The sequence below is a fragment of the Oncorhynchus keta genome, unplaced genomic scaffold, assembly GCF_023373465.1.
Source record: "Oncorhynchus keta strain PuntledgeMale-10-30-2019 unplaced genomic scaffold, Oket_V2 Un_scaffold_8424_pilon_pilon, whole genome shotgun sequence".
NCBI classification, from domain to species: Eukaryota; Metazoa; Chordata; class Actinopteri; order Salmoniformes; family Salmonidae; genus Oncorhynchus; species Oncorhynchus keta.
In genome coordinates this window covers 134409-161755 of record NW_026291005.1, presented here as the reverse complement: position 1 = coordinate 161755, position 27347 = coordinate 134409, and the positions used below count along the sequence as shown (strand labels likewise).

Here is a 27347-nt window from a genome sequence, read left to right as displayed (position 1 = left end):
AATGCACTATAACTGTAGGCTCTGTAAGCAGCAGGTAATGGGTAATGGGTAATGGGGCAGCAGGTAGCCTAGTGGTGGTTAGAGTGTAGAGGAGGCAGGTAGCCTAGTGGTGGTTAGAGTGTAGAGGAGGCAGGTAGACTAGTGGTTAGAGTGTAGAGGAGGCAGGTAGCCTAGTGGTGGTTAGAGTGTAGAGGAGGCAGGTAGCCTAGTGGTGGTTAGAGTGTAGAGGAGGCAGGTAGCCTAGTGGTGGTTAGAGTGTAGAGGAGGCAGGTAGCCTAGTGGTGGTTAGAGTGTAGAGGTGGCAGGGTAGCCTAGTGGTTAGAGTGTAGAGGTGGCAGGGTAGCCTAGTGGTTAGAGTGTAGCGGTGGCAGGTAGCCTAGTGGTTAGAGTGTAGAGGTGGCAGGTAGCCTAGTGGTTAGAGTGTAGAGGTGGCAGGTAGCCTAGTGGTTAGAGTGTAGCGGTGGCAGGTAGCCTAGTGGTTAGAGTGTAGAGGAGGCAGGTAGCCTAGTGGTTAGAGTGTAGAGGAGGCAGGTAGCCTAGTGGTTAGAGTGTAGAGGAGGCAGGTAGCCTAGTGGTGGTTAGAGTGTAGAGGAGGCAGGTAGCCTAGTGGTGGATAGAGTGTAGAGGAGGCAGGTAGCCTAGTGGTGGTTAGAGTGTAGAGTAGGCAGGTAGCCTAGTGGTGGTTAGAGTGTAGAGGAGGCAGGTAGCCTAGTGGTGGTTAGAGTGTAGATGAGGCAGGTAGCCTAGTGGTGGTTAGAGTGTAGAGGAGGCAGGTAGCCTAGTGGTTAGAGTGTGGAGGAGGCAGGTAGCCTAGTGGCGGTTAGAGTGTAGAGGAGGCAGGTAGCCTAGTGGTGGTTAGAGTGTAGAGGAGGCAGGTAGCCTAGTGGTTAGAGTGTGGAGGAGGCAGGTAGCCTAGTGGCGGTTAGAGTGGAGAGGAGGCAGGTAGCCTAGTGGCGGTTAGAGTGGAGAGGAGGCAGGTAGCCTAGTGGCGGTTAGAGTAGAGAGGAGGCAGGTAGCCTAGTGGTTAGAGTGTAGAGGTGGCAGGGTAGCCTAGTGGTTAGAGTGTAGAGGTGGCAGGGTAGCCTAGTGGTTAGAGTGTAGCGGTGGCAGGTAGCCTAGTGGTTAGAGTGTAGAGGTGGCAGGTAGCCTAGTGGTTAGAGTGTAGAGGTGGCAGGTAGCCTAGTGGTTAGAGTGTAGCGGTGGCAGGTAGCCTAGTGGTTAGAGTGTAGCGGTGGCAGGTAGCCTAGTGGTTAGAGTGTAGAGGAGGCAGGTAGCCTAGTGGTGGTTAGAGTGGAGAGGAGGCAGGTAGCCTAGTGGTGGTTAGAGTGTAGAGGAGGCAGGTAGCCTAGTGGTGGTTAGAGTGTAGAGGAGGCAGGTAGCCTAGTGGTGGTTAGAGTGTAGAGGAGGCAGGTAGCCTAGTGGTGGTTAGAGTGTAGAGGAGGCAGGTAGCCTAGTGGTGGTTAGAGTGTAGAGGAGGCAGGTAGCCTAGTGGTGGTTAGAGTGTAGAGGAGGCAGGTAGCCTAGTGGTGGTTAGAGTGTGGAGGAGGCAGGTAGCCTAGTGGCGGTTAGAGTGGAGAGGAGGCAGGTAGCCTAGTGGCGGTTAGAGTGGAGAGGAGGCAGGTAGCCTAGTGGCGGTTAGAGTAGAGGAGGCAGGTAGCCTAGTGGTTAGAGTGTAGAGGTGGCAGGGTAGCCTAGTGGTTAGAGTGTAGAGGTGGCAGGGTAGCCTAGTGGTTAGAGTGTAGCGGTGGCAGGTAGCCTAGTGGTTAGAGTGGAGAGGTGGCAGGTAGCCTAGTGGTTAGAGTGTAGCGGTGGCAGGTAGCCTAGTGGTTAGAGTGTAGCGGTGGCAGGTAGCCTAGTGGTTAGAGTGTAGCGGTGGCAGGTAGCCTAGTGGTTAGAGTGTAGCGGTGGCAGGTAGCCTAGTGGTTAGAGTGTAGAGGTGGCAGGTAGCCTAGTGGTGGTTAGAGTGTAGAGGAGGCAGGTAGCCTAGTGGTGGTTAGAGTGTAGAGGAGGCAGGTAGCCTAGTGGTGGTTAGAGTGTAGAGGAGGCAGGTAGCCTAGTGGTGGTTAGAGTGTAGATGAGGCAGGTAGCCTAGTGGTGGTTAGAGTGTAGAGGAGGCAGGTAGCCTAGTGGTTAGAGTGTGGAGGAGGCAGGTAGCCTAGTGGCGGTTAGAGTGTAGAGGAGGCAGGTAGCCTAGTGGTGGTTAGAGTGTAGAGGAGGCAGGTAGCCTAGTGGTTAGAGTGTGGAGGAGGCAGGTAGCCTAGTGGCGGTTAGAGTGGAGAGGAGGCAGGTAGCCTAGTGGCGGTTAGAGTGTAGAGGAGGCAGGTAGCCTAGTGGTGGTTAGAGTGTAGAGGAGGCAGGTAGCCTAGTGGTGGTTAGAGTGTAGATGAGGCAGGTAGCCTAGTGGTGGTTAGAGTGTAGAGGAGGCAGGTAGCCTAGTGGTTAGAGTGTGGAGGAGGCAGGTAGCCTAGTGGCGGTTAGAGTGTAGAGGTGGCAGGTAGCCTAGTGGTTAGAGTGTAGCGGTGGCAGGTAGCCTAGTGGTTAGAGTGTAGCGGTGGCAGGTAGCCTAGTGGTTAGAGTGTAGAGGCGGCAGGTAGCCTAGTGGTTAGAGTGTTGGACTAGTAACCGGAAGGTTGCAAGATAGAATCCCCAAGCTGACCAGGTACAAATCTGTCGTTCTGCCCCTGAACAGGCAGTTAACCCACTGTTCCTAGACCAGTTAACCCACTGTTCCTAGACCAGTTAACCCACTGTTCCTAGACCAGTTAACCCACTGTTCCTAGACCAGTTAACCCACTGTTCCTAGACCAGTTAACCCACTGTTCCTAGACCAGTTAACCCACTGTTCCTAGATCAGTTAACCCACTGTTCCTAGACCAGTTAACCCACTGTTCCTAGACCGTCATTGAAAATAGGAATGTGTTCTTAACTGACTTGCCTGGTTAAATAAAGGTTAAAAAATAAAAAAATAAAAAAGTAAAAGGATAAAGACGGTGGTGCTAAGTAATAATAGGATAAAGAGGGCATTTATGCTAAGTAAAAGACGGCATTGGTGGTGCTAAGTAATAGGATAAAGAGGGCATTGGTGCTAAGTAATAGGATAAAGACGGCATTGGTGGTGCTAAGTAATAATAGGATAAAGAGGGCATTTATGCTAAGTAAAAGACGGCATTGGTGGTGCTAAGTAATAGGATAAAGACGGCATTGGTGCTAAGTAATAGGATAAAGACGGCATTGGTGCTAAGTAATAATAGGATAAAGAGGGCATTTATGCTAAGTAAAAGACGGCATTGGTGGTGCTAAGTAATAGGATAAAGACGGCATTGGTGCTAAGTAATAATAGGATAAAGACGGCACTTCTAATTTGCAAGATACATTTATTTCATTTTGTTTTCGGCACAAATGAAAACGTGTCACTGACTTGCCCGTGGATTGACGTTTCAGGTCTCAATGGAAGAGTTCGGCGTTCGAGTAACCACGACCGACAAGCACACGCAGTTACACGCCTGCTAGTTACACGCCTGCTAGTTACACGCCTGCTAGTTAGCGGTAATATCCACCATCGTAGTGCAGATGAAGCCGGAGCTAGAATGCGAAGCTAACTGAAGCTGTCATCAATCTACACTAGAGCCTGGGGGGTTGGTTAGATTTGGGGTCCACGGTGAGTTATGGCAGTCTACACTAGAGCCTGGGGGGTTAGATTTGGGGTCCACGGTGAGTTATGGCAGTCTACACTAGAGCCTGCTGGGGGGGTTAGATTTGGGGTCCACGGTGAGATATGTCAGTCTACACTAGAGCCTGGTGGGGATTTAGATTTGGGGTCCACGGTGAGTTATGTTAGTCTACACTAGAGCCTGGGGGGTTAGATTTGGGGTCCACGGTGAGTTATGTTAGTCTACACTAGAGCCTGGGGGGGTAGATTTGGGGTCCACGGTGAGTTATGTTAGTCTACACTAGAGCCTGGGGGGGTTTAGATTTGGGGTCCACGGTGAGTTATGTCAGTCTACACTAGAGCCTGGTGGGGATTTAGATTTGGGGTCCACGGTGAGTTATGGCAGTCTACACTAGAGCCTGGGGGGTTGTTTAGATTTGGGGTCCACGGTGAGTTATGTCAGTCTACACTAGAGCCTGGGGGGTTAGATTTGGGGTCCACGGTGAGTTATGTTAGTCTACACTAGAGCCTGGGGGGTTAGATTTGGGGTCCACGGTGAGTTATGTTAGTCTACACTAGAGCCTGGGGGGTTTAGATTTGGGGTCCACGGTGAGTTATGGCAGTCTACACTAGAGCCTGGGGGGGTTGTTTAGATTTGGGGTCCACGGTGAGTTATGGCAGTCTACACTAGAGCCTGGGGGGGGTTAGATTTGGGGTCCACGGTGAGTTATGTCAGTCTACACTAGAGCCTGGTGGGGATTTAGATTTGGGGTCCACGGTGAGTTATGTCAGTCTACACTAGAGCCTGGGGGGGTGTTTAGATTTGGGGTCCACGGTGAGTTATGTCAGTCTACACTAGAGCCTGGGGGGTTAGATTTGGGGTCCACGGTGAGTTATGTCAGTCTACACTAGAGCCTGGTGGGGATTTAGATTTGGGGTCCACGGTGAGATATGTCAGTCTACACTAGAGCCTGGGGGGTTAGATTTGGGGTCCACGGTGAGTTATGTTAGTCTACACTAGAGCCTGGGGGGTTAGATTTGGGGTCCACGGTGAGTTATGTTAGTCTACACTAGAGCCTGGGGGGTTTAGATTTGGGGTCCACGGTGAGTTATGTCAGTCTACACTAGAGCCTGGTGGGGATTTAGATTTGGGGTCCACGGTGAGTTATGGCAGTCTACACTAGAGCCTGGGGGGTTGTTTAGATTTGGGGTCCACGGTGAGTTATGTCAGTCTACACTAGAGCCTGGGGGGTTAGATTTGGGGTCCACGGTGAGTTATGTTAGTCTACACTAGAGCCTGGGGGGTTAGATTTGGGGTCCACGGTGAGTTATGTTAGTCTACACTAGAGCCTGGGGGGTTTAGATTTGGGGTCCACGGTGAGTTATGGCAGTCTACACTAGAGCCTGGGGGGTTGTTTAGATTTGGGGTCCACGGTGAGTTATGGCAGTCTACACTAGAGCCTGGGGGGTTAGATTTGGGGTCCACGGTGAGTTATGTTAGTCTACACTAGAGCCTGGGGGGGTTTAGATTTGGGGTCCACGGTGAGTTATGTCAGTCTACACTAGAGCCTGGTGGGGATTTAGATTTGGGGTCCACGGTGAGTTATGGCAGTCTACACTAGAGCCTGGGGGGTTGTTTAGATTTGGGGTCCACGGTGAGTTATGTCAGTCTACACTAGAGCCTGTGGGGGGTTAGATTTGGGGTCCACGGTGAGTTGTTAGTCTACACTAGAGCCTGTGGGGGGTTAGATTTGGGGTCCACGGTGAGTTATGTTAGTCTACACTAGAGCCTGGGGGGTTTAGATTTGGGGTCCACGGTGAGTTATGGCAGTCTACACTAGAGCCTGGGGGGGGGTTGTTTAGATTTGGGGTCCACGGTGAGTTATGTCAGTCTACACTAGAGCCTGGTGGGGATTTAGATTTGGGGTCCACGGTGAGTTATGTCAGTCTACACTAGAGCCTGGGGGGGTGTTTAGATTTGGGGTCCACGGTGAGTTATGTCAGTCTACACTAGAGCCTGGGGGTTAGATTTGGGGTCCACGGTGAGTTATGTCAGTCTACACTAGAGCCTGGGGGGGGTTAGATTTGGGGTCCACGGTGAGTTATGTCAGTCTACACTAGAGCCTGGTGGGGATTTAGATTTGGGGTCCACGGTGAGTTATGTCAGTCTACACTAGAGCCTGGGGGGTTGTTTAGATTTGGGGTCCACGGTGAGTTATGTCAGTCTACACTAGAGCCTGGGGGGGTTAGATTTGGGGTCCACGGTGAGTTATGGCAGTCTACACTAGAGCCTGCTGGGGGGTTAGATTTGGGGTCCACGGTGAGATATGTCAGTCTACACTAGAGCCTGGTGGGGATTTAGATTTGGGGTCCACGGTGAGTTATGTTAGTCTACACTAGAGCCTGGGGGTTTAGATTTGGGGTCCACGGTGAGTTATGTCAGTCTACACTAGAGCCTGGTGGGGATTTAGATTTGGGGTCCACGGTGAGTTATGGCAGTCTACACTAGAGCCTGGGGGGGGTTGTTTAGATTTGGGGTCCACGGTGAGTTATGTCAGTCTACACTAGAGCCTGTGGGGGGTTAGATTTGGGGTCCACGGTGAGTTATGTTAGTCTACACTAGAGCCTGGGGGTTAGATTTGGGGTCCACGGTGTATACAAATGAATGTTTTAACACACTTTATGGTACATGAATTAGTTTCAATCCCTCATCAAATTAATCCATTCACTTAGTGATGGGCACCGAAATGGAAAATCTATACACATATCAGTGGCATTTTACGATTCCTAACCCTAGCTCAGTTGGTAGAGCATGGCGCTTGTAACGCCAGGGTAGTGGGTTCGATCCCGGGACCACCCATACGTAGAATGTATGCACACATGACTGTAAGTTTATCTTTGGATAAAGCGTCTGCTAAATGGCATATATTATTATAACATATAGTTTTGTAGAAAATACATTGCAACTGTGTAAATGTTCACTTTTCTGAACCAGACGACTGCTTTTAATACAATGGGAAGCTCATCCACAATTGATGGACCATCAGCAGACAATTAAGTATGCTAAGCAGCCTGTTTTACTGTTTGTTTGTTTACCGTATGCTAAGCAGCCTGTTTTACTGTTTGTTTACCGTATGCTAAGCAGCCTGTTTTACTGTTTGTTTATCGTATGCTAAGCAGCCTGTTTTACTGTTTGTTTATCGTATATGCTAAGCAGCCTGTTTTACTGTTTGTTTATCGTATGCTAAGCAGCCTGTTTTACTGTTTGTTTATCGTATATGCTAAGCAGCCTGTTTTACTGTTTGTTTATCGTATATGCTAAGCAGCCTGTTTTACTGTTTGTTTATCGTATGCTAAGCAGCCTGTTTTACTGTTTGTTTATCGTATATGCTAAGCAGCCTGTTTTACTGTTTGTTTGTTTACCGTATGCTAAGCAGCCTGTTTTACTGTTTGTTTATCGTATATGCTAAGCGGCCTGTTTTACTGTTTGTTTATCGTATATGCTAAGCAGCCTGTTTTACTGTTTGTTTATCGTATATGCTAAGCAGCCTGTTTTACTGTTTGTTTATCGTATATGCTAAGCAGCCTGTTTTACTGTTTGTTTATCGTATATGCTAAGCAGCCTGTTTTACTGTTTGTTTATCGTATATGCTAAGCAGCCTGTTTTACTGTTTGTTTGTTTACCGTATGCTAAGCAGCCTGTTTTACTGTTTGTTTGTTTACCGTATGCTAAGCAGCCTGTTTTACTGTTTGTTTGTTTACCGTATGCTAAGCAGCCTGTTTTACTGTTTGTTTGTTTACCGTATGCTAAGCAGCCTGTTTTACTGTTTGTTTATCGTATGCTAAGCAGCCTGTTTTACTGTTTGTTTATCGTATGCTAAGCAGCCTGTTTTACTGTTTGTTTATCGTATGCTAAGCAGCCTGTTTTACTGTTTGTTTATCGTATGCTAAGCAGCCTGTTTTACTGTTTGTTTATCGTATGCTAAGCAGCCTGTTTTACTGTTTGTTTATCGTATGCTAAGCAGCCTGTTTTACTGTTTGTTTATCGTATATGCTAAGCAGCCTGTTTTACTGTTTGTTTATCGTATATGCTAAGCAGCCTGTTTTACTGTTTGTTTGTTTACCGTATGCTAAGCAGCCTGTTTTACTGTTTGTTTGTTTACCGTATGCTAAGCAGCCTGTTTTACTGTTTGTTTGTTTACCGTATGCTAAGCAGCCTGTTTTACTGTTTGTTTATCGTATATGCTAAGCAGCCTGTTTTACTGTTTGTTTGTTTACCGTATGCTAAGCAGCCTGTTTTACTGTTTGTTTGTTTACCGTATGCTAAGCAGCCTGTTTTACTGTTTGTTTATCGTATATGCTAAGCAGCCTGTTTTACTGTTTGTTTGTTTACCGTATGCTAAGCAGCCTGTTTTACTGTTTGTTTATCGTATATGCTAAGCAGCCTGTTTTACTGTTTGTTTATCGTATATGCTAAGCAGCCTGTTTTACTGTTTGTTTATCGTATGCTAAGCAGCCTGTTTTACTGTTTGTTTATCGTATGCTAAGCAGCCTGTTTTACTGTTTGTTTATCGTATATGCTAAGCAGCCTGTTTTACTGTTTGTTTATCGTATATGCTAAGCAGCCTGTTTTACTGTTTGTTTATCGTATATGCTAAGCAGCCTGTTTTACTGTTTGTTTATCGTATATGCTAAGCAGCCTGTTTTACTGTTTGTTTATCGTATATGCTAAGCAGCCTGTTTTACTGTTTGTTTATCGTATATGCTAAGCAGCCTGTTTTACTGTTTGTTTATCGTATATGCTAAGCAGCCTGTTTTACTGTTTGTTTATCGTATATGCTAAGCAGCCTGTTTTACTGTTTGTTTATCGTATATGCTAAGCAGCCTGTTTTACTGTTTGTTTGTTTACCGTTTTATGCTAAGCAGCCTGTTTTACTGTTTGTTTATCGTATATGCTAAGCAGCCTGTTTTACTGTTTGTTTATCGTATATGCTAAGCAGCCTGTTTTACTGTTTGTTTATCGTATATGCTAAGCAGCCTGTTTTACTGTTTGTTTATCGTATATGCTAAGCAGCCTGTTTTACTGTTTGTTTATCGTATATGCTAAGCAGCCTGTTTTACTGTTTGTTTATCGTATATGCTAAGCAGCCTGTTTTACTGTTTGTTTATCGTATATGCTAAGCAGCCTGTTTTACTGTTTGTTTATCGTATATGCTAAGCAGCCTGTTTTACTGTTTGTTTATCGTATATGCTAAGCAGCCTGTTTTACTGTTTGTTTGTTTACCGTATGCTAAGCAGCCTGTTTTACTGTTTGTTTATCGTATATGCTAAGCAGCCTGTTTTACTGTTTGTTTATCGTATATGCTAAGCAGCCTGTTTTACTGTTTGTTTGTTTACCGTATGCTAAGCAGCCTGTTTTACTGTTTGTTTGTTTACCGTATGCTAAGCAGCCTGTTTTACTGTTTGTTTACCGTATGCTAAGCAGCCTGTTTTACTGTTTGTTTATCGTATATGCTAAGCAGCCTGTTTTACTGTTTGTTTATCGTATATGCTAAGCAGCCTGTTTTACTGTTTGTTTATCGTATATGCTAAGCAGCCTGTTTTACTGTTTGTTTATCGTATATGCTAAGCAGCCTGTTTTACTGTTTGTTTGTTTACCGTATGCTAAGCAGCCTGTTTTACTGTTTGTTTATCGTATATGCTAAGCAGCCTGTTTTACTGTTTGTTTATCGTATATGCTAAGCAGCCTGTTTTACTGTTTGTTTATCGTATATGCTAAGCAGCCTGTTTTACTGTTTGTTTGTTTATCGTATGCTAAGCAGCCTGTTAGAAGGTCTGTGAGAGGGCTCTGTGCCTGCAGATACAGTCATGTGTTTTATCGTATGCTAAGCAGCCTGTTAGAAGGTCTGTGAGAGGGCTCTGTGCCTGCAGATACAGTCATGTGTTTTATCGTATGCTAAGCAGCCTGTTAGAAGGTCTGTGAGAGGGCTCTGTGCCTGCAGATACAGTCATGTGTTTTATCGTATGCTAAGCAGCCTGTTAGAAGGTCTGTGAGAGGGCTCTGTGCCTGCAGATACAGTCATGTGTTTTATCGTATGCTAAGCAGCCTGTTAGAAGGTCTGTGAGAGGGCTCTGTGCCTGCAGATACAGTCATGTGTGCTTTATTACAGAATAGTGTACGTCAACCGGAAGAATAAAGCAATAGCACAATACGCCTTGATCATATCGATATCAAACAATATCAATATCATATAGAATTATCTATATTAGTGCCCACCACTATATGAAATAAATAACACATTTATATTTAAATATATTGTGAACAAAAATCTAAACGTGACATGTAAAGTGTTGGTCCCATGATTATTATTATTATTATATTATTATTCATGAGATGAAATAAAAGATCCCAGACATTTTCCAAGCTCACTTCTCTCAAATTAGTTTACATCTGTTCGTGAGCATTTCTCCTTTGCCAAAATAATCCATCAACCTGACAGCTGTGACATATCAAGAAGCTGATGAAACACGATCATTACACAGGTGCACCTTGTGCTGGAGACAATAAAATGTGCAGTTTTGTCACACAACCCAATGCCACAGATGTCTCATGTTTTGAGGGAGCATGCAATTGGCATGCTGACTGCAGGGATGTCCACCAGAGTTGTTTCCAGAGAATTTAATGTTAATTTCTCTACCATAAGCCGCCTACAACGTTGTTTTAGAGAAGTACGTCTAACCGGGCCTCATAACCACAAACCACGTGTAACCACGCGAGCCCAGGACCTCCACAACCTGCGGGATAGTCCGACACCAGCCTCCCTGATAGTCCGACACCAGCCTCCCTGATAGTCCGACACCAGCCTCCCTGATAGTCCGACACCAGCCTCCCGGACAGCTGATGAAACTGTGTATTCCTGTCTGTAATAAAGCCCTTTTTGGGGGAAAACCTCATTCTGATTGGCTGGCCTGGGAGGGCATAGGCCCACCCACTGGGGAACCAGGCCCACCCATGGCTGCGCCCCAACCCAGTCATGTGAAATCCATAGATAAGGGCCTAATGAATTTATTTCAATTGACTGATTTCCTTATATGAACTGTAACTCAGGACAATTGTTGAACTTGTTGCATGTCGAGTTCATATTTTTGTTAAGAGTCCTTCTGTAGCTCAGTTGGTAGAGCATGGCGCTTGTAACGCCAGGGTAGTGGGTTCGATTCCGGGACCACCCATACGTAGAATGTATGCACACATGACTGTAAGTCGCTTTGGATAAAAGCGTCTGCTAAATGGCATATATTATTATATTATTTCATTATCAAGCATATTTCTTAATTTCATCAGTCTGCTGCATCATTCAAGCTTTACATTTTAACTTCTTTCCACTAAGTAATTTAATCTCTGATAACTCATGTAAAACATAGTATTGGATGCCATAGTGAAAAAGTGTATTGATATTTCCCTCTCAGAAGACTGCTTTAGAGAACAATCACCAACTGCCACTGGTTTTTAAAAGGCTGAGGCTGCGGATCAGACTTTTCTGGTCTCGGCTTTTCGGCAGTAAAACAATAAGAACTTTTTTTAATCACCCACCACTTCTTTCTGAAAGGACCACCCCCCCATTCCTCATGACACGGAACACTTTCCGAAGGCACTGTATGTCCAATATGAAAGAAATATTGTATTTAAGATGATTTGTCACTTTTAAGGGCCGCACACTGAGAAGAGACGGTCCTCTGGGTGTAAACTCGGTGGATTTGGAAACTAAAAGTGTTCCAGACGAGAATCAACCCCCCCTTTCACTGTGACACAAAAGTACAGAACATAGTGTATGGTGCAATATATATATATGTCCAATGTATATTTTTGGGGAGACTAACTGATTGGACAAGATGGGTTGCAAGATGAGCAGTGACTCTCCTTGGTGTGTAAACTCTAGATTTCGCAAGTAGAATAGCTCCTCATCCTGAGTAGAACGGACCCCACTATCTCCTGAGTAGAATAGACCCCACTATCTCCTGAGTGGACCCACTAGCTCCTGAGTAGAATGGACCCCACTAGCTCCTGAGTAGAATAGACCCCACTATCTCCTGATTGGACCCCACTATCTCCTGAGTAGAATGGACCCCACTAGCTCCTGATTGGACCCCACTATCTCCTGAGTAGAATGGACCCCACTAGCTCCTGAGTGGACCCACTAGCTCCTGAGTAGAATGGACCCCACTAGCTCCTGAGTAGAATGGACCCCACTAGCTCCTGAGTAGAATGGACCCCACTAGCTCCTGAGTGGACCCCACTAGCTCCTGAGTGGACCCACTAGCTCCTGAGTAGAATAGACCCCACTAGCTCCTGAGTAGAATGGACCCCACTAGCTCCTGAGTAGAATGGACCCCACTAGCTCCTGAGTAGAATGGACCCCACTAGCTCCTGAGTAGAATGGACCCCACTAGCTCCTGAGTAGAATGGACCCCACTAGCTCCTGAGTGGACCCACTAGCTCCTGATTGGACCCCACTAGCTCCTGAGTAGAATGGACCCCACTAGCTCCTGAGTAGAATGGACCCCACTATCTCCTGAGTAGAATGGACCCCACTAGCTCCTGAGTGGACCCACTATCTCCTGAGTAGAATGGACCCCACTAGGTCCTGAGTGGACCCACTAGCTCCTGAGTAGAATGGACCCCACTATCTCCTGAGTAGAATGGACCCCACTAGCTCCTGATTGGACCCCACTATCTCCTGAGTAGAATGGACCCCACTAGCTCCTGAGTAGAATGGACCCCACTAGCTCCTGAGTAGAATGGACCCCACTAGCTCCTGAGTGGACCCCACTAGCTCCTGAGTGGACCCACTAGCTCCTGAGTAGAATAGACCCCACTATCTCCTGAGTAGAATGGACCCCACTAGCTCCTGAGTGGACCCACTATCTCCTGAGTAGAATGGACCCCACTAGCTCCTGATTGGACCCCACTATCTCCTGAGTAGAATGGACCCCACTAGCTCCTGAGTGGACCCACTATCTCCTGAGTAGAATGGACCCCACTAGCTCCTGAGTGGACCCACTAGCTCCTGAGTAGAATGGACCCCACTAGCTCCTGATTGGACCCCACTATCTCCTGAGTAGAATGGACCCCACTAGCTCCTGAGTAGAATGGACCCCACTAGCTCCTGAGTAGAATGGACCCCACTAGCTCCTGAGTGGACCCACTAGCTCCTGAGTAGAATAGACCCCACTATCTCCTGAGTAGAATGGACCCCACTATCTCCTGAGTAGAATGGACCCCACTAGCTCCTGAGTAGAGTGGACCCCACTAGCTCCTGAGTAGAATGGACCCCACTAGCTCCTGAGTAGAATGGACCCCACTAGCTCCTGAGTAGAATGGACCCCACTATCTCCTGAGTAGAGTGGACCCCACTAGCTCCTGAGTAGAATGGACCCCACTATCTCCTGAGTAGAGTGGACCCCACTAGCTCCTGAGTGGACCCCACTAGCTTCCTGAGTGGACCCCACTAGCTCCTGAGTAGAGTGGACCCCACTAGCTCCTGAGTAGAATAGACCCCACTAGCTCCTGAGTGGACCCCACTAGCTCCTGAGTGGACCCCACTAGCTCCTAAGTGGACCCCACTAGCTCCTAAGTGGACCCCACTAGCTCCTGAGTAGAATGGACCCCACTAGCTCCTGAGTAGAATGGACCCCACTAGCTCCTGAGTAGAATGGACCCCACTAGCTCCTGAGTAGAATGGACCCCACTAGCTCCTGAGTAGAATGGACCCCACTAGCTCCTGAGTAGAGTGGACCCCACTAGCTCCTGAGTAGAGTGGACCCCACTATCTCCTGAGTAGAATGGACCCCACTATCTCCTGAGTAGAATAGACCCCACTAGCTCCTGATTGGACCCCACTAGCTCCTGATTGGACCCCACTATCTCCTGAGTAGAATAGACCCCACTATCTCCTGAGTAGAATGGACCCCACTAGCTCCTGAGTAGAATGGACCCCACTAGCTCCAGAATGGACCCCACTATCTCCTGAGTAGAATGGACCCCACTAGCTCCTGATTGGACCCCACTATCTCCTGAGTAGAGTGGACCCCACTAGCTCCTGAGTGGACCCACTAGCTCCTGAGTAGAATGGACCCCACTAGCTCCTGAGTGGACCCACTAGCTCCTGAGTAGAGTGGACCCCACTAGCTCTTGAGTAGAATGGACCCCACTAGCTCCTGAGTAGAATGGACTCCACTAGCTCCGGAGTAGAATGGACCCCACTAGCTCCTGAGTAGAATAGACCCCACTAGCTCCTGAGTAGAATGGATCCCACTAGCTCCTGAGTAGAATGGACCCCACTAGCTCCTGAGTAGAGTGGACCCCACTAGCTCCTGAGTAGAGTGGACCCCACTAGCTCCTGAGTAGAGTGGACCCCACTAGCTCCGGAGTAGAATGGACCCCACTAGCTCCTGAGTAGAATAGACCCCACTAGCTCCTGAGTAGAATGGACCCCACTAGCTCCTGAGTAGAGTGGACCCCACTAGCTCCTGAGTAGAGTGGACCCCACTAGCTCCTGAGTAGAGTGGACCCCACTAGCTCCTGAGTAGAGTGGACCCCACTAGCTCCTGAGTAGAGTGGACCCCACTAGCTCCTGAGTAGAATGGACCCCACTAGCTCCTGAGTGGACCCCACTAGCTCCTGAGTGGACCCCCACTAGCTCCTGAGTAGAATGGACCCCACTAGCTCCTGAGTAGAGTGGACCCCATTAGCTCCTGAGTAGAATGGACCCCACTAGCTCCTGAGTAGAGTGGACCCCACTAGCTCCTGAGTAGAGTGGACCCAATTAGCTCCTGAGTAGAGTGGACCCCACTAGCTCCTGAGTAGAGTGGACCCCACTAGCTCCTGAGTGGACCCCACTAGCTCCTGAGTGGACCCCACTAGCTCCTGAGTGGACCCCACTAGCTCCTGAGTGGACCCCACTAGCTCCTGAGTGGACCCCACTAGCTCCTGAGTAAAGTGGACTCCACTAGCTCCTGAGTAAAGTGGACTCCACTAGCTCCTGAGTAGAGTGGACCCCACTAGCTCCTGAGTAGAGTGGACCCCACTAGCTCCTGAGTAGAATAGACCCCACTATCTCCTGAGTAGAATGGACCCCACTAGCTCCTGAGTAGAATAGACCCCACTAGCTCCTGAGTAGAGTGGACCCCATTTTCACTGCGACAGAATGCAAAGGCAATTATGTACAGTCCAATAAATGAAGAGTACACACACACAAAAATATTGTTGACCATTTAGGCTTGAAAAAAAACATAACTTACATATCTAAAATAGATGTAATTATTCTTTGTATGATAACTAGTATAAAATATATAGATAATTAAGCTAATTTTCTCCCCTAAGGATTCATTTGCAAACAGGGGTTGGGTAGGTTACCTTCTTAATGCAATCTGTTACTAGTTACCTGTCCAAAATGTTAAAATGGCCATTAATATGGAGTTGGTCCCTCCCTTTGCTGCCTTCTGGGAAGACTTTCCACTAGATGTTGGAACATTGCTGCTATAACAGCCTCCACTCTTCTGGGAAGGCTTTCCACTAGATGTTGGAACATTGCTGCTATAACAGCCTCCACTCTTCTGGGAAGGCTTTCCACTAGATGTTGGAACATTGCTGCTATAACAGCCTCCACTCTTCTGGGAAGGCTTTCCACTAGATGTTGGAACATTGCTGCTATAACAGCCTCCACTCTTCTGGGAAGGCTTTCCACTAGATGTTGGAACATTGCTGCTATAACAGCCTCCACTCTTCTGGGAAGGTTTTCCACTAGATGTTGGAACATTGCTGCTATAACAGCCTCCACTCTTCTGGGAAGGTTTTCCACTAGATGTTGGAACATTGCTGCTATAACAGCCTCCACTCTTCTGGGAAGGTTTTCCACTAGATGTTCTGAGTCTGTTGACTCCTCTAACATTGCTGTCTATGAACCAGGGTCTGTAGTGATGCACTGAGAGGCTTCTGGGAACCAGGTTTTGATGCACTGAGATGTTCTGAACCAGGGTCTGTAGTGATGCACTGAGAGGCAGGGCTCCGCTGAACCAGGGTCTGTAGTGATGCACTGAGAGGCAGGGCCTTAGACCGCTGAACCAGGGTCTGTAGTGATGCACTGAGAGGCAGTGCCTTAGACCGCTGAACCAGGGTCTGTAGTGATGCACTGAGAGGCAGTGCCTTAGACCGCTGAACCAGGGTCTGTAGTGATGCACTGAGAGGCAGGGCCTTAGACCGCTGAACCAGGGTCTGTCGTGATGCACTGAGAGGCAGTGCCTTAGACCGCTGAACAAGGGTCTGTAGTGATGCACTGAGAGGCAGTGCCTTAGACCGCTGAACCAGGGTTTGTAGTGATGCACTGAGAGGCAGTGCCTTAGACCGCTGAACCAGGGTCTGTAGTGATGCACTGAGAGACAGTGCCTTAGACCGCTGAACCAGGGTCTGTAGTGATGCACTGAGAGGCAGTGTCTTAGACCGCTGAACCAGGGTCTGTAGTGATGCACTGAGAGGCAGTGCCTTAGACCGCTGAACCAGGGTCTGTAGTGATGCACTGAGAGGCAGGGCCTTAGACCGCTGAACCAGGGTCTGTCGTGATGCACTGAGAGGCAGTGCCTTAGACCGCTGAACCAGGGTCTGTAGTGATGCACTGAGAGACAGTGCCTTAGACCGCTGAACCAGGGTCTGTAGTGATGCACTGAGAGGCAGTGCCTTAGACCGCTGAACCAGGGTCTGTAGTGATGCACTGAGAGACAGTGCCTTAGACCGCTGCGCCACTCAGGAGCCCAAACATAAGGCCTAAAATGTCACTAGTTTTCCCAAACATTTAAATCTGACTGATGTGTATTGCCATTGTTGATCTTACGATTAATATTTCCTCTGCAAACCAGCAGAAAGTCAGAAAGGTAAAACCTTGTTTAATGTAAAGTGAATCAATACAAAACATCTTTTACTCAAACTGACGACAGTAGTAAAACACTCAATAGTATTTAATTTGTTGTTTTTTTGTACAAAACAGTCATCCAAGACAAAAGCGATACCTTATTCCCCCGTCCCCGACAAAAACCTTGCAGGTTCTCTAAACTTTACACTGATTGGTTTAAACTTCCCGAAAGGAAACGGGATCGATCATAACAACAATATTGCTTTTTGCTTCCAGGTCAAAACACTAGAAAAAAAAAGGGACTCGCAACAACACTGCCAGTCAGATTCAGTACAATTATACCCATGTCAGTAGAGATCTTCACTTGAACGATGTACAAGTATGAACAGCACAAAGACAAAATGTGACAAGTGGATCAGTCCCTTCCTAAAAAAAAATACACGCAAAAGAGACTGGCATTCAACACTGAAAGTCGGGGACAGGAAGAAGAGACGAAAACCAGCTCCAAATGATCTTAACCGCGTCTCCTCCAAAATAAGATTAACTAAAAATGTGTATTTTTGGGGTGGACGGACCCCCCCCCCCCAGTTAGTTCAGTTACACTGCATGCATGATAGACATGAGGCGACTTCACAGCACGATGTAAAACAGAACAATCACTCAGAACAGTTCAGATTCTTAAAAAAATAAAATAAAACAAAATGGAAGAAAAACAAATGACAAGGTCAGAGAAACAACCACAGGACTTCTTATTTGATTTGATTTAGTCCCTGATTATCTCCTGTAGCGCCCCCTCTCCTTCTCCCGGTCTCTGATCCGGTCTCTCTCTCGGTCACGTTCGCGTCCACGGTCTCTGTCGCGGTCCCGGCGGGCGTCCCGGGGCCGTTCTCGCTCCCTCTGCCGGTCTCGTTCTCTGGGGCGGCTGCGGCGACCTGTCACCACGGCCTGGGTCCGTCTCAGGAAGTCATCCACCCGCATGTCGTAGTCATGCTGCAGAGGGAGAGAGAGAGAGAGAGAGATGGTGGTGTTCAGGCTATACTACGTCCCAAATGACTCACTATTCCATTTGTAGTGCACTACACATTTAAACCAGGACAGAAAGGAGCTGTACCAGGGTAGAGCTGAAGGAACGTCCGACTCTCTTCTCCCTGAAGCGGGCGTCGTGTGGTACAGGGTGGTGCCCAGTGTACGGGGGATGTGCCTGGGGAGGAGGAGGATGGTGCTGGTAGAACGGGTGGTGAGGTGGCTGCTCCATCCCAGGGTACGGTGCCTACCGGGGAGATGGGTTTTTAAAATGACACTATGAATGAAGTCAGAGGCAAGAAAACCTCTTAAAAATGGCAGGTAGGATCAATTAAAAACAAAAACAATGTACTTGCCACGTAACTACGTTATACAACAATTGAAGAGCCATGTACGTAAAATGAGTTGCACGTAAATTTAACAAACAAATATTAGATAAAGTCTTCTGAAGAGATGAGCCATTAACAGAGACTATGATGAGAAACTTCAGAGATTCACCCAAAATATTGACTATTATACAGACAGGAGCAGATTAGTGTAACTTATTAGGTGAAAGACAACCAGACAGGTATTTCTCAGGTCAGTGTAACTTACTACAACGTGTTTCGACCAGACAGGTATTTCTCAGGTCAGTGTAACTTACTACAACGTGTTTCGACCAGACAGGTATTTCTCAGGTCAGTGTAACTTACTACAACGTGTTTCGACCAGACAGGTATTTCTCAGGTCAGTGTAACTTACTACAACGTGGTTCGACCAGACAGGTATTTCTCAGGTCAGTGTAACTTACTACAACGTGTTTCGACCAGACAGGTATTTCTCAGGTCAGTGTAACTTACTACACCAGACAGGTATTTCTCAGGTCAGTGTAACTTACTACAACGTGTTTCGACCAGACAGGTATTTCAGGTCAGTGTAACTCTCAACGCGTTTCTTACTACAACGACCAGACAGGTATTTCTCAGGTCAGTGTAACTTACTACAACGTGTTTCGACCAGACAGGTATTTCTCAGGTCAGTGTAACTTACTACAACGTGTTTCGACCAGACAGGTATTTCAGGTCAGTGTAACTTACTACACCAGACAGGTATTTCTCAGGTCAGTGTAACTTACTACAACGTGGTTCGACCAGACAGGTATTTCTCAGGTCAGTGTAACTTACTACAACGTGGTTCCAGACAGGTATTTCTCAGGTCAGTGTAACTTACTAACTGGTTCGACCAGACAGGTATTTCTCAGGTCAGTGTAACTTACTACAACGTGTTTCGACCAGACAGGTATTTCTCAGGTCAGTGTAACTTACTACAACGTGGTTCGACCAGACAGGTATTTCTCAGGTCAGTGTAACTTACTACAACGTGGTTCGACCAGACAGGTATTTCTCAGGTCAGTTTCTACAGGTCAGACAGGTATTTCTCAGGTCAGTATAACTTACTACAACGTGTTTCGACCAGACAGGTATTTCTCAGGTCAGTGTAACTTACTACAACGTGTTTCGACCAGACAGGTATTTCTCAGGTCAGTGTAACTTACTACAACGTGTTTCGACCAGACAGGTATTTCTCAGGTCAGTGTAACTTACTACAACGTGTTTCGACCAGACAGGTATTTCTCAGGTCAGTGTAACTTACTACAACGTGGTTCGACCAGACAGGTATTTCTCAGGTCAGTGTAACTTACTACAACGTGTTTCGACCAGACAGGTATTTCTCAGGTCAGTGTAACTTACTACAACGTGTTCGACCAGACAGGTATTTCTCAGGTCAGTTTAACTTACTACAACGTGTTTCGACCAGACAGGTATTTCTCAGGTCAGTGTAACTTACTACAACGCGTTTCGACCAGACAGGTATTTCTCAGGTCAGTGTAACTTACTACATACAACGTGTTTCGACCAGACAGGTATTTCTCAGGTAGCATTAATAGGCCTTTTTAGTCTTCTGTCTATATTAAACCATATGACTTAGAGCACTCTATAGCTCTATGAACCAAACTTCTAGAACATACCATTCCTTGCCAAGGAGGAGGAGGCCCAATGGTGTGGTGGAACTCTCTCATGTAATCGTTGTAGGACTGGGGATAACAAAACACATGATAATATCAATAGGAGTGAATCAAATGAACTGTGTGTTAATGTCAATGACTATATAGACACACACAAAAGTATGTGGACACCCCTTCAAATTAGTGGATTCAGCTATTTCAGCTACCCCCGTTGATTACAGGTGAATACAATCGAGCATGCCATGCAATCTCCATAGACAAACATCGGCCGTAGAACGGCCTTACGGAAAAGCTCAGTGACTTTCAACGAGGCACTGCCTTATGATGCCACCTTTCCAACAAGTTAGTTTGTCAGATTTCTGCCCTGCTAGAGCTGCCCCGGTCAACTGTAAGTGTTGTTATTGTGAAGTGGAAACATCTAGGAGCAACAACGGCGCTGTGCCGCGAAGTGGTAGACCACACAAGCTCACAGAACGAGACTGTCGGGAGCTGTTCATCAGGAGCTTGATTGAAATGGGTTTCCATGGCCCAGCAGCCGCACACAAGCCTAAGATCAGTGGTGTAAAGCTCACCACCATTGGACTCTGGAGCAGTGGAAACTCATTCTCTGGAGTGATGTTTCAAGCTTCACCATCTGGCAGTCCGACAGATGAATCTGGGTTTGGCGGATGCCAGGAGAACGCTACCTGCCCCTATGAATAGTGCCAACTGTAAAGTTTGGTGGATGAGGAATAATAGTCTGGGGCTGTTTTTCATGGTTTGGGCTCGGCCTCTTAGTTCCAGTGAAGGGAAATCTTAACACTACAGTATACAATGACATTCTAGACGATTCTGTGCTCCCAACTTTGTGGCAATAGTTCGGGGAAGGTGCTTTCCTGTTTCAGCATGACAATTCCCCCGTGCACAAACCAGAAATGGTTTGTCGATCGGTGTGGAAGAACTTGACTGGTCTGCACAGAGCCCTGACCTCAACCTTTGCGATGAATTGGAACGATGAATTGGAACGCCTGAAGAGTGAGCCTGTTATAGCCAATGTTCCAACATCAGCACCTTCCCAGGACCTTCCTTATGCTCCCAGTGGCTGAATGGAAGAAAGTACCAGCAGCAGCATTCCAACATCTAGTGGAAAGCCTTCCCAGAAGAGTAGAGGCTGTTATAGCAGCAATGTTCCATCATCTAGTGGAAAGCCTTCCCAGAAGAGTGGAGGCTGTTATAGCAGCAATGTTCCAACATCTAGTGGAAAGCCTTCCCAGAAGAGTGGGGGCTGTTATAGCAGCAATGTTCCAACATCTAGTAGAAAGCCTTCCCAGAAGAGTGGAGGCTGTTATAGCAGCAATGTTCCAACATCTAGTGGAAAGCCTTCCCAGAAGAGTGGAGGCTGTTATAGCAGCAATGTTCCAACATCTAGTGGAAAGCCTTCCCAGAAGAGTGGAGGCTGTTATAGCAGCAATGTTCCAACATCTAGTGGAAAGCCTTCCCAGAAGAGTGGAGGCTGTTATAGCAGCATTCCATCATCTAGTGGAAAGCCTTCCCAGAAAAGTGGAGGCTGTTATAGCAGCAATGTTCCAACATCTAGTGGAAAGCCTTCCCAGAAGAGTGGAGGCTGTTATAGCAGCAATGTTCCAACATCTAGTGGAAAGCCTTCCCAGAAGACTGGAGGCTGTTATAGCAGCAATGTTCCAACATCTAGTGGAAAGCCTTCCCAGAAGACTGGAGGCTGTTATAGCAGCAATGTTCCAACATCTAGGGGAAAGCCTTCCCAGAAGAGTGGAGGCTGTTATAGCAGCAATGTTCCAACATCTAGTGGAAAGCCTTCCCAGAAGAGTGGAGGCTGTTATAGCAGCAATGTTCCAACATCTAGTGGAAAGCCTTCCCAGAAGAGTGGAGGCTGTTATAGCAGCAATGTTCCAACATCTAGTGGAAAGCTTTCCCAAAGAGTGGAGGCTGTTATAGCAGCAATGTTCCAACATCTAGTGGAAAGCCTTCCCAGAAGAGTGGAGGCTGTTATAGCAGCAATGTTCCAACATCTAGTGGAAAGCCTTCCCAAAGAGTGGAGGCTGTTATAGCAGCAATGTTCCAACATCTAGTGGAAAGCCTTCCCAAAGAGTGGAGGCTGTTATAGCAGCAATGTTCCAACATCTAGTGGAAAGCCTTCCCAGAAGAGTGGAGGCTGTTATAGCAGCAATGTTCCAACATCTAGTGGAAAGCCTTCCCAGAAGAGTGGAGGCTGTTATAGCAGCAATGTTCCAACATCTAGTGGAAAGCCTTCCCAGAAGAGTGGAGGCTGTTATAGCAGCAATGTTCCAACATCTAGTGGAAAGCCTTCCCAGAAGAGTGGAGGCTGTTATAGCAGCAATGTTCCAACATCTAGTGGAAAGCCTTCCCAGAAGAGTGGAGGCTGTTATAGCAGCAATGTTCCAACATCTAGTGGAAAGCCTTCCCAGAAGAGTGGAGGCTGTTATAGCAGCAATGTTCCAACATCTAGTGGAAAGCCTTCCCAGAAGAGTGGAGGCTGTTATAGCAGCAATGTTCCAACATCTAGTGGAAAGCCTTCCCAGAAGAGTGGAGGCTGTTATAGCAGCAATGTTCCAACATCTAGTGGAAAGCCTTCCCAGAAGAGTGGAGGCTGTTATAGCAGCAATGTTCCAACATCTAGTGGAAAGCCTTCCCAGAAGAGTGGAGGCTGTTATAGCAGCAATGTTCCAACATCTAGTGGAAAGCCTTCCCAGAAGAATGGAGGCTGTTATGGGACTAAAAGGGAGGACCAAGTCCATATTAATGATTTTGGAATGTAGGACAGTAGGTGTTCACATACCTTTGGTGATGTAGTGTATATTTACTGAACTCACCCCATTGAGAAACACATCTCTTCTTACTCCCGTTGGGAAGCGCCTGGGGAAATGAAGTTACTACTGGTTAATGTCTGGGGAGGGGAAGGGTTGGTGGAGAGGGGGGAGGGCCGGGGGAAGGGTTGGTGGAGAGCCGGGGGAAGGGCCGGGGGAAGGGTTGGTGGAGAGGGGGGGTTGGTGGAGAGCCGGGGAAGGGTTGGTGGAGAGGGGGGGAGGGCCGGGGAGAGGGGAAGGGTCGGTGGAGAGGGGGGAGGGCCGGGGAGAGGGGAAGGGTCGGTGGAGAGGTGGAGGGCCAGGGGGAGAGGGGTGGAGGGCCGGGGGAAGGGTTGGTGGAGGGGCCGGGGGGTTGGTGGAGGGCCGGGGGAAGGGTTGGTGGAGGGGGAGGGTTGGTGGAGGGCCAGGGGAAGGGTTGGTGGAGAGGGGGAGGGCCGGGGGAAGGGTTGGTGGAGAGGGGAGGGCCGGGGGAAGGGTTGGTGGAGAGGGGAGGGCCGGGGAAGGGTTGGTGGAGAGGGGAGGGCCGGGGAAGGGTTGGTGGAGAGGGGGTGGAGGGCCGGGGAAGGGTTGGTGGAGAGGGGAGGGTTGGTGGAGGGCCAGGGAAGGGTTGGTGGAGAGGGGAGGGCCAGGGAAGGGTTGGTGGAAGGGTTGGTTGGTGGAGAGGGAGGGCCAGGGAAGGGTTGGTGGAGAGGGGGGGTTGGTGGGGGCCAGGGGAAGGGTTGGTGGAGAGGGGGAGGGCCAGGGAAGGGTTGGTGGAGGGCCAGGGGGAGGGTTGGTGGAGGGCCAGGGAAGGGTTGGTGGAGAGGGGGAGGGCCAGGGAAGGGTTGGTGGAGAGGGGAGGGCCAGGGAAGGGTTGGTGGAGAGGGGAAGGGGTTGGTGGAGGGCCAGGGAAGGGTTGGTGGAGGGGGGGGGGCCAGGGAAGGGTTGGTGGAGGGTTGAGGAGGGCCAGGGAAGGGTTGGTGGAGGGGAAGGGGGGGAGGGCCAGGGAAGGGTGGTGGAGAGGGGAGGGCCAGGGAAGGGTTGGTGGAGAGGGGGAGGGCCAGGGCGGTCATTACATTTTGTCAGATGGTTATTGTCATGCAAATGACTGCCAGGTCTCACAGTAATTGACCGTTAATTAACCAACACATGTAGCATCTCCTGGCTTCCTCACATACCAGCCACTGATGCAGAATCTCTGAAAAATCTACATTTAAAAAATGTCAATTTATTATACATCACAATAAATCCATTATTTTAGGCAGGTTTAAAGAAAAGTTATCATTTTAAGAAAAAAAAATAGTCTGTTATCTGGCTATGCTCCGTGCCATAGGTTGTCGGCGAATTCATTTAGCTGAAATGCTCATAAGTCCCCGTTACATTATTTTATAGTATGTGTGCGCATATGAAGTGGCTATGTTGAGCGTCAAAATGATCATTTGAAACGGGTCCTATACACCAGATTTAGAGTTATTTGGCAACTTTAGTTTTGAACGATACAAAACCTCAGAAAGTCTTAGAAATCAAAACACAAATGGGCTGCAGGATTCAACTAAATCTGCTATTTGAAAAAGTCGCAAAAAAACTGCTTGTGCCTCAAGTGATCACCTTTTCACCCATCAAACGATACTCAATTTAAATCTAGTCTTCACTAATATGTCAAATTTGTTTGGATTTAGAGAAAAAAAAGGCCCATTATCAAATAGGCGGGGGGACATGTCATCCGCATGCACTGGAAAAGCGGATGGAGGCCGCTTTCCATTGTAAAATCATGCTGGGTAGGTTACTCCGGTATATAGAGGAGCCGCCGGAGCAACTAGAGGAGCCGGAGCAACCAGAGGAGCCGCCGGAGTAACCAGAGGAGCCGCCGGAGTAACCAGAGGAGTAACTAGAGGAGCCGCCGGAGTAACCAGAGGAGTAACTAGAGGAGCCGCCGGAGTAACCAGAGGAGTAACTAGAGGAGCCGCCGGAGTAACCAGAGGAGTAACTAGAGGAGCCGCCGGAGTAACCAGAGGAGTAACTAGAGGAGCCGCCGGAGTAACCAGAGGAGTAACCAGAGGAGCCGCCGGAGTAACCAGAGGAGCAACCAGAGGAGCGGCCGGAGTAACCAGAGGAGTAACCAGAGGAGCCGCCGGAGTAACCAGAGGAGCGGCCGGAGTAACCAGAGGAGCGGCCGGAGTAACTAGAGGAGCCGCCGGAGTAACCAGAGGAGCCGCCGGAGTAACCAGAGGAGCCGCCGGAGTAACCAGAGGAGTAACTAGAGGAGTAACTAGAGGAGCCGCCGGAGCAACCAGAGGAGCCGCCGGAGTAACCAGAGGAGCGGCCGGAGTAACCAGAGGAGTAACTAGAGGAGCCGCCGGAGTAACCAGAGGAGCGGCCGGAGTAACCAGAGGAGTAACCAGAGGAGCCGCCGGAGTAACCAGAGGAGTAACCAGAGGAGCCGCCGGAGTAACCAGAGGAGCCGCCGGAGTAACCAGAGGAGCCGCCGGAGTAACCAGAGGAGCCGCCGGAGTAACCAGAGGAGCCGCCGGAGTAACCAGAGGAGCCGCCGGAGTAACCAGAGGAGCAACTAGAGGAGCGGCCGGAGTAACCAGAGGAGCAACTAGAGGAGCCGCCGGAGCAACTAGAGGAGCCGCCGGAGCAACTAGAGGAGCCGCCGGAGCAACTAGAGGAGCCGCCGGAGCAACTAGAGGAGCCGCCGGAGCAACTAGAGGAGCCGCCGGAGCAACTAGAGGAGCCGCCGGAGCAACTAGAGGAGCCGCCGGAGCAACTAGAGGAGCCGCCGGAGCAACTAGAGGAGCCGCCGGAGCAACTAGAGGAGCCGCCGGAGCAACTAGAGGAGCCGCCGGAGTAACTAGAGGAGCCGCCGGAGTAACTAGAGGAGCCGCCGGAGTAACCAGAGGAGCCGCCGGAGCAACCAGAGGAGTAACTGGAGGAGCCGCTGGAGTAACTAGAGCGGCTGCTGGGAGTCTCCTGTTGCTTGTGGCAACCATCAAAACTCTGCTTTCACACAGGATGAGCATGCATCCTCTCCCTAGGCGACAGGTGATATTCCCGCCCAAACTCTGGATGCCATGGTCTCTCCAACCAGTGATTTAATGTGGGAAACCAAGTGAAATCTGATCGGGAACATCGACAGTAACATATTTTCACAAACAAACAAAAACATTTCATTAAACTGTTGCCAGCCCCTCTCTGTTCTGGAGAAGGAGAGGAGATGGAAACGCACGGTGGAGACACTCCGGAGGTAAAAAAAAAAAAGGCCATTTAAAAATGCCCTATTACTAGGCTATTCAAAATCAAATGCACTATAACTGTAGGCTCTGTAAGCAGCCCTGCACAATCAATGACCCAACAGCATGGCGTGGGGCTAGACGTTCTCTCTCCTGGACTCTCAGAGCAGCAGACGGGGATCCAGGAAGCATAATAAAAGTGAATCCGTTACCTTAGAAAGCCCTGTCCATTTCGTTAGGCTTCAAAAAAAAAAAAAAAAAACACACATCCACAACGACCATATTTTACACTCAGTTTCAGCCTGTCGTTGAACTTCTCTCTTCAAAATTCATCATGGGGAGTTTTAAAAGCAAGTGTTCCAACTCCAGTACGCCAGTACCTCCAACTAGGCCTGTGGCGGTCATGGATTATCAGCAGGTCATAGTCAAGCAAATAACTGTAGGTCTCATGGTAATGGGGCAGCAGGTAGCCTAGTGGTGGTTAGAGTGTAGAGGAGGCAGGTAGCCTAGTGGTGGTTAGAGTGTAGAGGAGGCAGGTAGCCTAGTGGTGGTTAGAGTGTAGAGGAGGCAGGTAGCCTAGTGGTGGTTAGAGTGGAGAGGAGGCAGGTAGCCTAGTGGTTAGAGTGGAGAGGAGGCAGGTAGCCTAGTGGCGGTTAGAGTGTAGAGGAGGCAGGTAGCCTAGTGGCGGTTAGAGTGTAGAGGAGGCAGGTAGCCTAGTGGCGGTTAGAGTGTAGAGGAGGCAGGTAGCCTAGTGGCGGTTAGAGTGTAGAGGAGGCAGGTAGCCTAGTGGCGGTTAGAGTGTAGAGGAGGCAGGTAGCCTAGTGGCGGTTAGAGTGTGGAGGAGGCAGGTAGCCTAGTGGCGGTTAGAGTGGGGAGGAGGCAGGTAGCCTAGTGGCGGTTAGAGTGGAGAGGAGGCAGGTAGCCTAGTGGTTAGAGTGTAGAGGTGGCAGGGTAGCCTAGTGGTTAGAGTGTAGCGGTGGCAGGTAGCCTAGTGGTTAGAGTATAGAGGTGGCAGGGTAGCCTAGTGGTTAGAGTGTAGCGGTGGCAGGTAGCCTAGTGGTTAGAGTGTAGAGGTGGCAGGGTAGCCTAGTGGTTAGAGTGTAGCGGTGGCAAGGTAGCCTAGTGGTTAGAGTGTAGAGGGGCAGGTAGCCTAGTGGTTAGAGTGTGGAGGAGGCAGGTAGCCTAGTGGTTAGAGTGTAGCGGTGGCAGGTAGCCTAGTGGTTAGAGTGGAGAGGAGGCAGGTAGCCTAGTGGTTAGAGTGTAGCGGTGGCAGGTAGCCTAGTGGTTAGAGTGGAGAGGAGGCAGGTAGTCTAGTGGTTAGAGTGTAGAGGTGGCAGGGTAGTCTAGTGGTTAGAGTGTAGAGGAGGCAGGTAGCCTAGTGGTTAGAGTGTAGCGGTGGCAGGTAGCCTAGTGGTTAGAGTGTAGGGGGGGGCAGGTAGCCTAGTGGTTAGAGTGTTGGACTAGTAACCGGAAGGTTGCAAGATAGAATCCCCAAGCTGACCAGGTACAAATCTGTCGTTCTGCCCCTGAACAGGCAGTTAACCCACTGTTCCTAGTCCAGTTAACCCACTGTTCCTAGTCCAGTTAACCCACTGTTCCTAGTCCAGTTAACCCACTGTTCCTAGTCCAGTTAACCCACTGTTCCTAGTCCAGTTAACCCACTGTTCCTAGTCCAGTTAACCCACTGTTCCTAGTCCAGTTAACCCACTGTTC

At 48.7% G+C, this 27347-nt stretch overlaps 1 protein-coding gene and 1 long non-coding RNA gene across 30 annotated transcripts in view; one reads left to right on the top strand and one right to left on the bottom strand.

Annotated features, from left to right (window-relative positions):
* ythdc1 (YTH N6-methyladenosine RNA binding protein C1) overlaps positions 1 to 27347 on the bottom strand; it is an 89403-nt gene that overhangs the window by 24128 nt on the left and 37928 nt on the right. For 3 of the 13 annotated variants that reach the window (XM_052517547.1, XM_052517546.1, XM_052517544.1), the window contains exons 12-13: positions 22429 to 22471; positions 19583 to 19648 (exon numbers count right to left, since the gene is read on the bottom strand). The exons of 4 other annotated variants lie outside the window; for them this stretch is intronic. In XM_052517547.1, the coding sequence (XP_052373507.1) occupies positions 19583 to 19648; positions 22429 to 22471 (109 nt within the window). Of the gene's footprint in view, positions 1 to 16560; positions 17542 to 17662; positions 17822 to 19582; positions 19649 to 22428; positions 22472 to 27347 lie in introns of those variants that run through there. 6 more of the 13 variants (XM_052517551.1, XM_052517549.1, XM_052517542.1 and 3 more) reach the window with 3 other exon arrangements.
* LOC127929583 (uncharacterized) lies at positions 47 to 27249 on the top strand. 17 transcript variants are annotated; one of them, XR_008135274.1, is made up of 10 exons: positions 47 to 133; positions 166 to 298; positions 557 to 598; positions 908 to 977; positions 1551 to 1620; positions 2253 to 2322; positions 26273 to 26447; positions 26483 to 26617; positions 26749 to 26843; positions 27005 to 27249. It is a non-coding gene; the product is annotated as an uncharacterized LOC127929583 (long non-coding RNA). The 17 variants fall into 17 exon arrangements; XR_008135275.1 differs by lacking the exons at positions 557 to 598; positions 26749 to 26843 and adding an exon at positions 799 to 840 and having other exon boundaries at positions 201 to 298; positions 26908 to 27054; XR_008135276.1 differs by lacking the exons at positions 557 to 598; positions 26749 to 26843 and adding an exon at positions 806 to 840 and having other exon boundaries at positions 166 to 235; positions 26908 to 27054.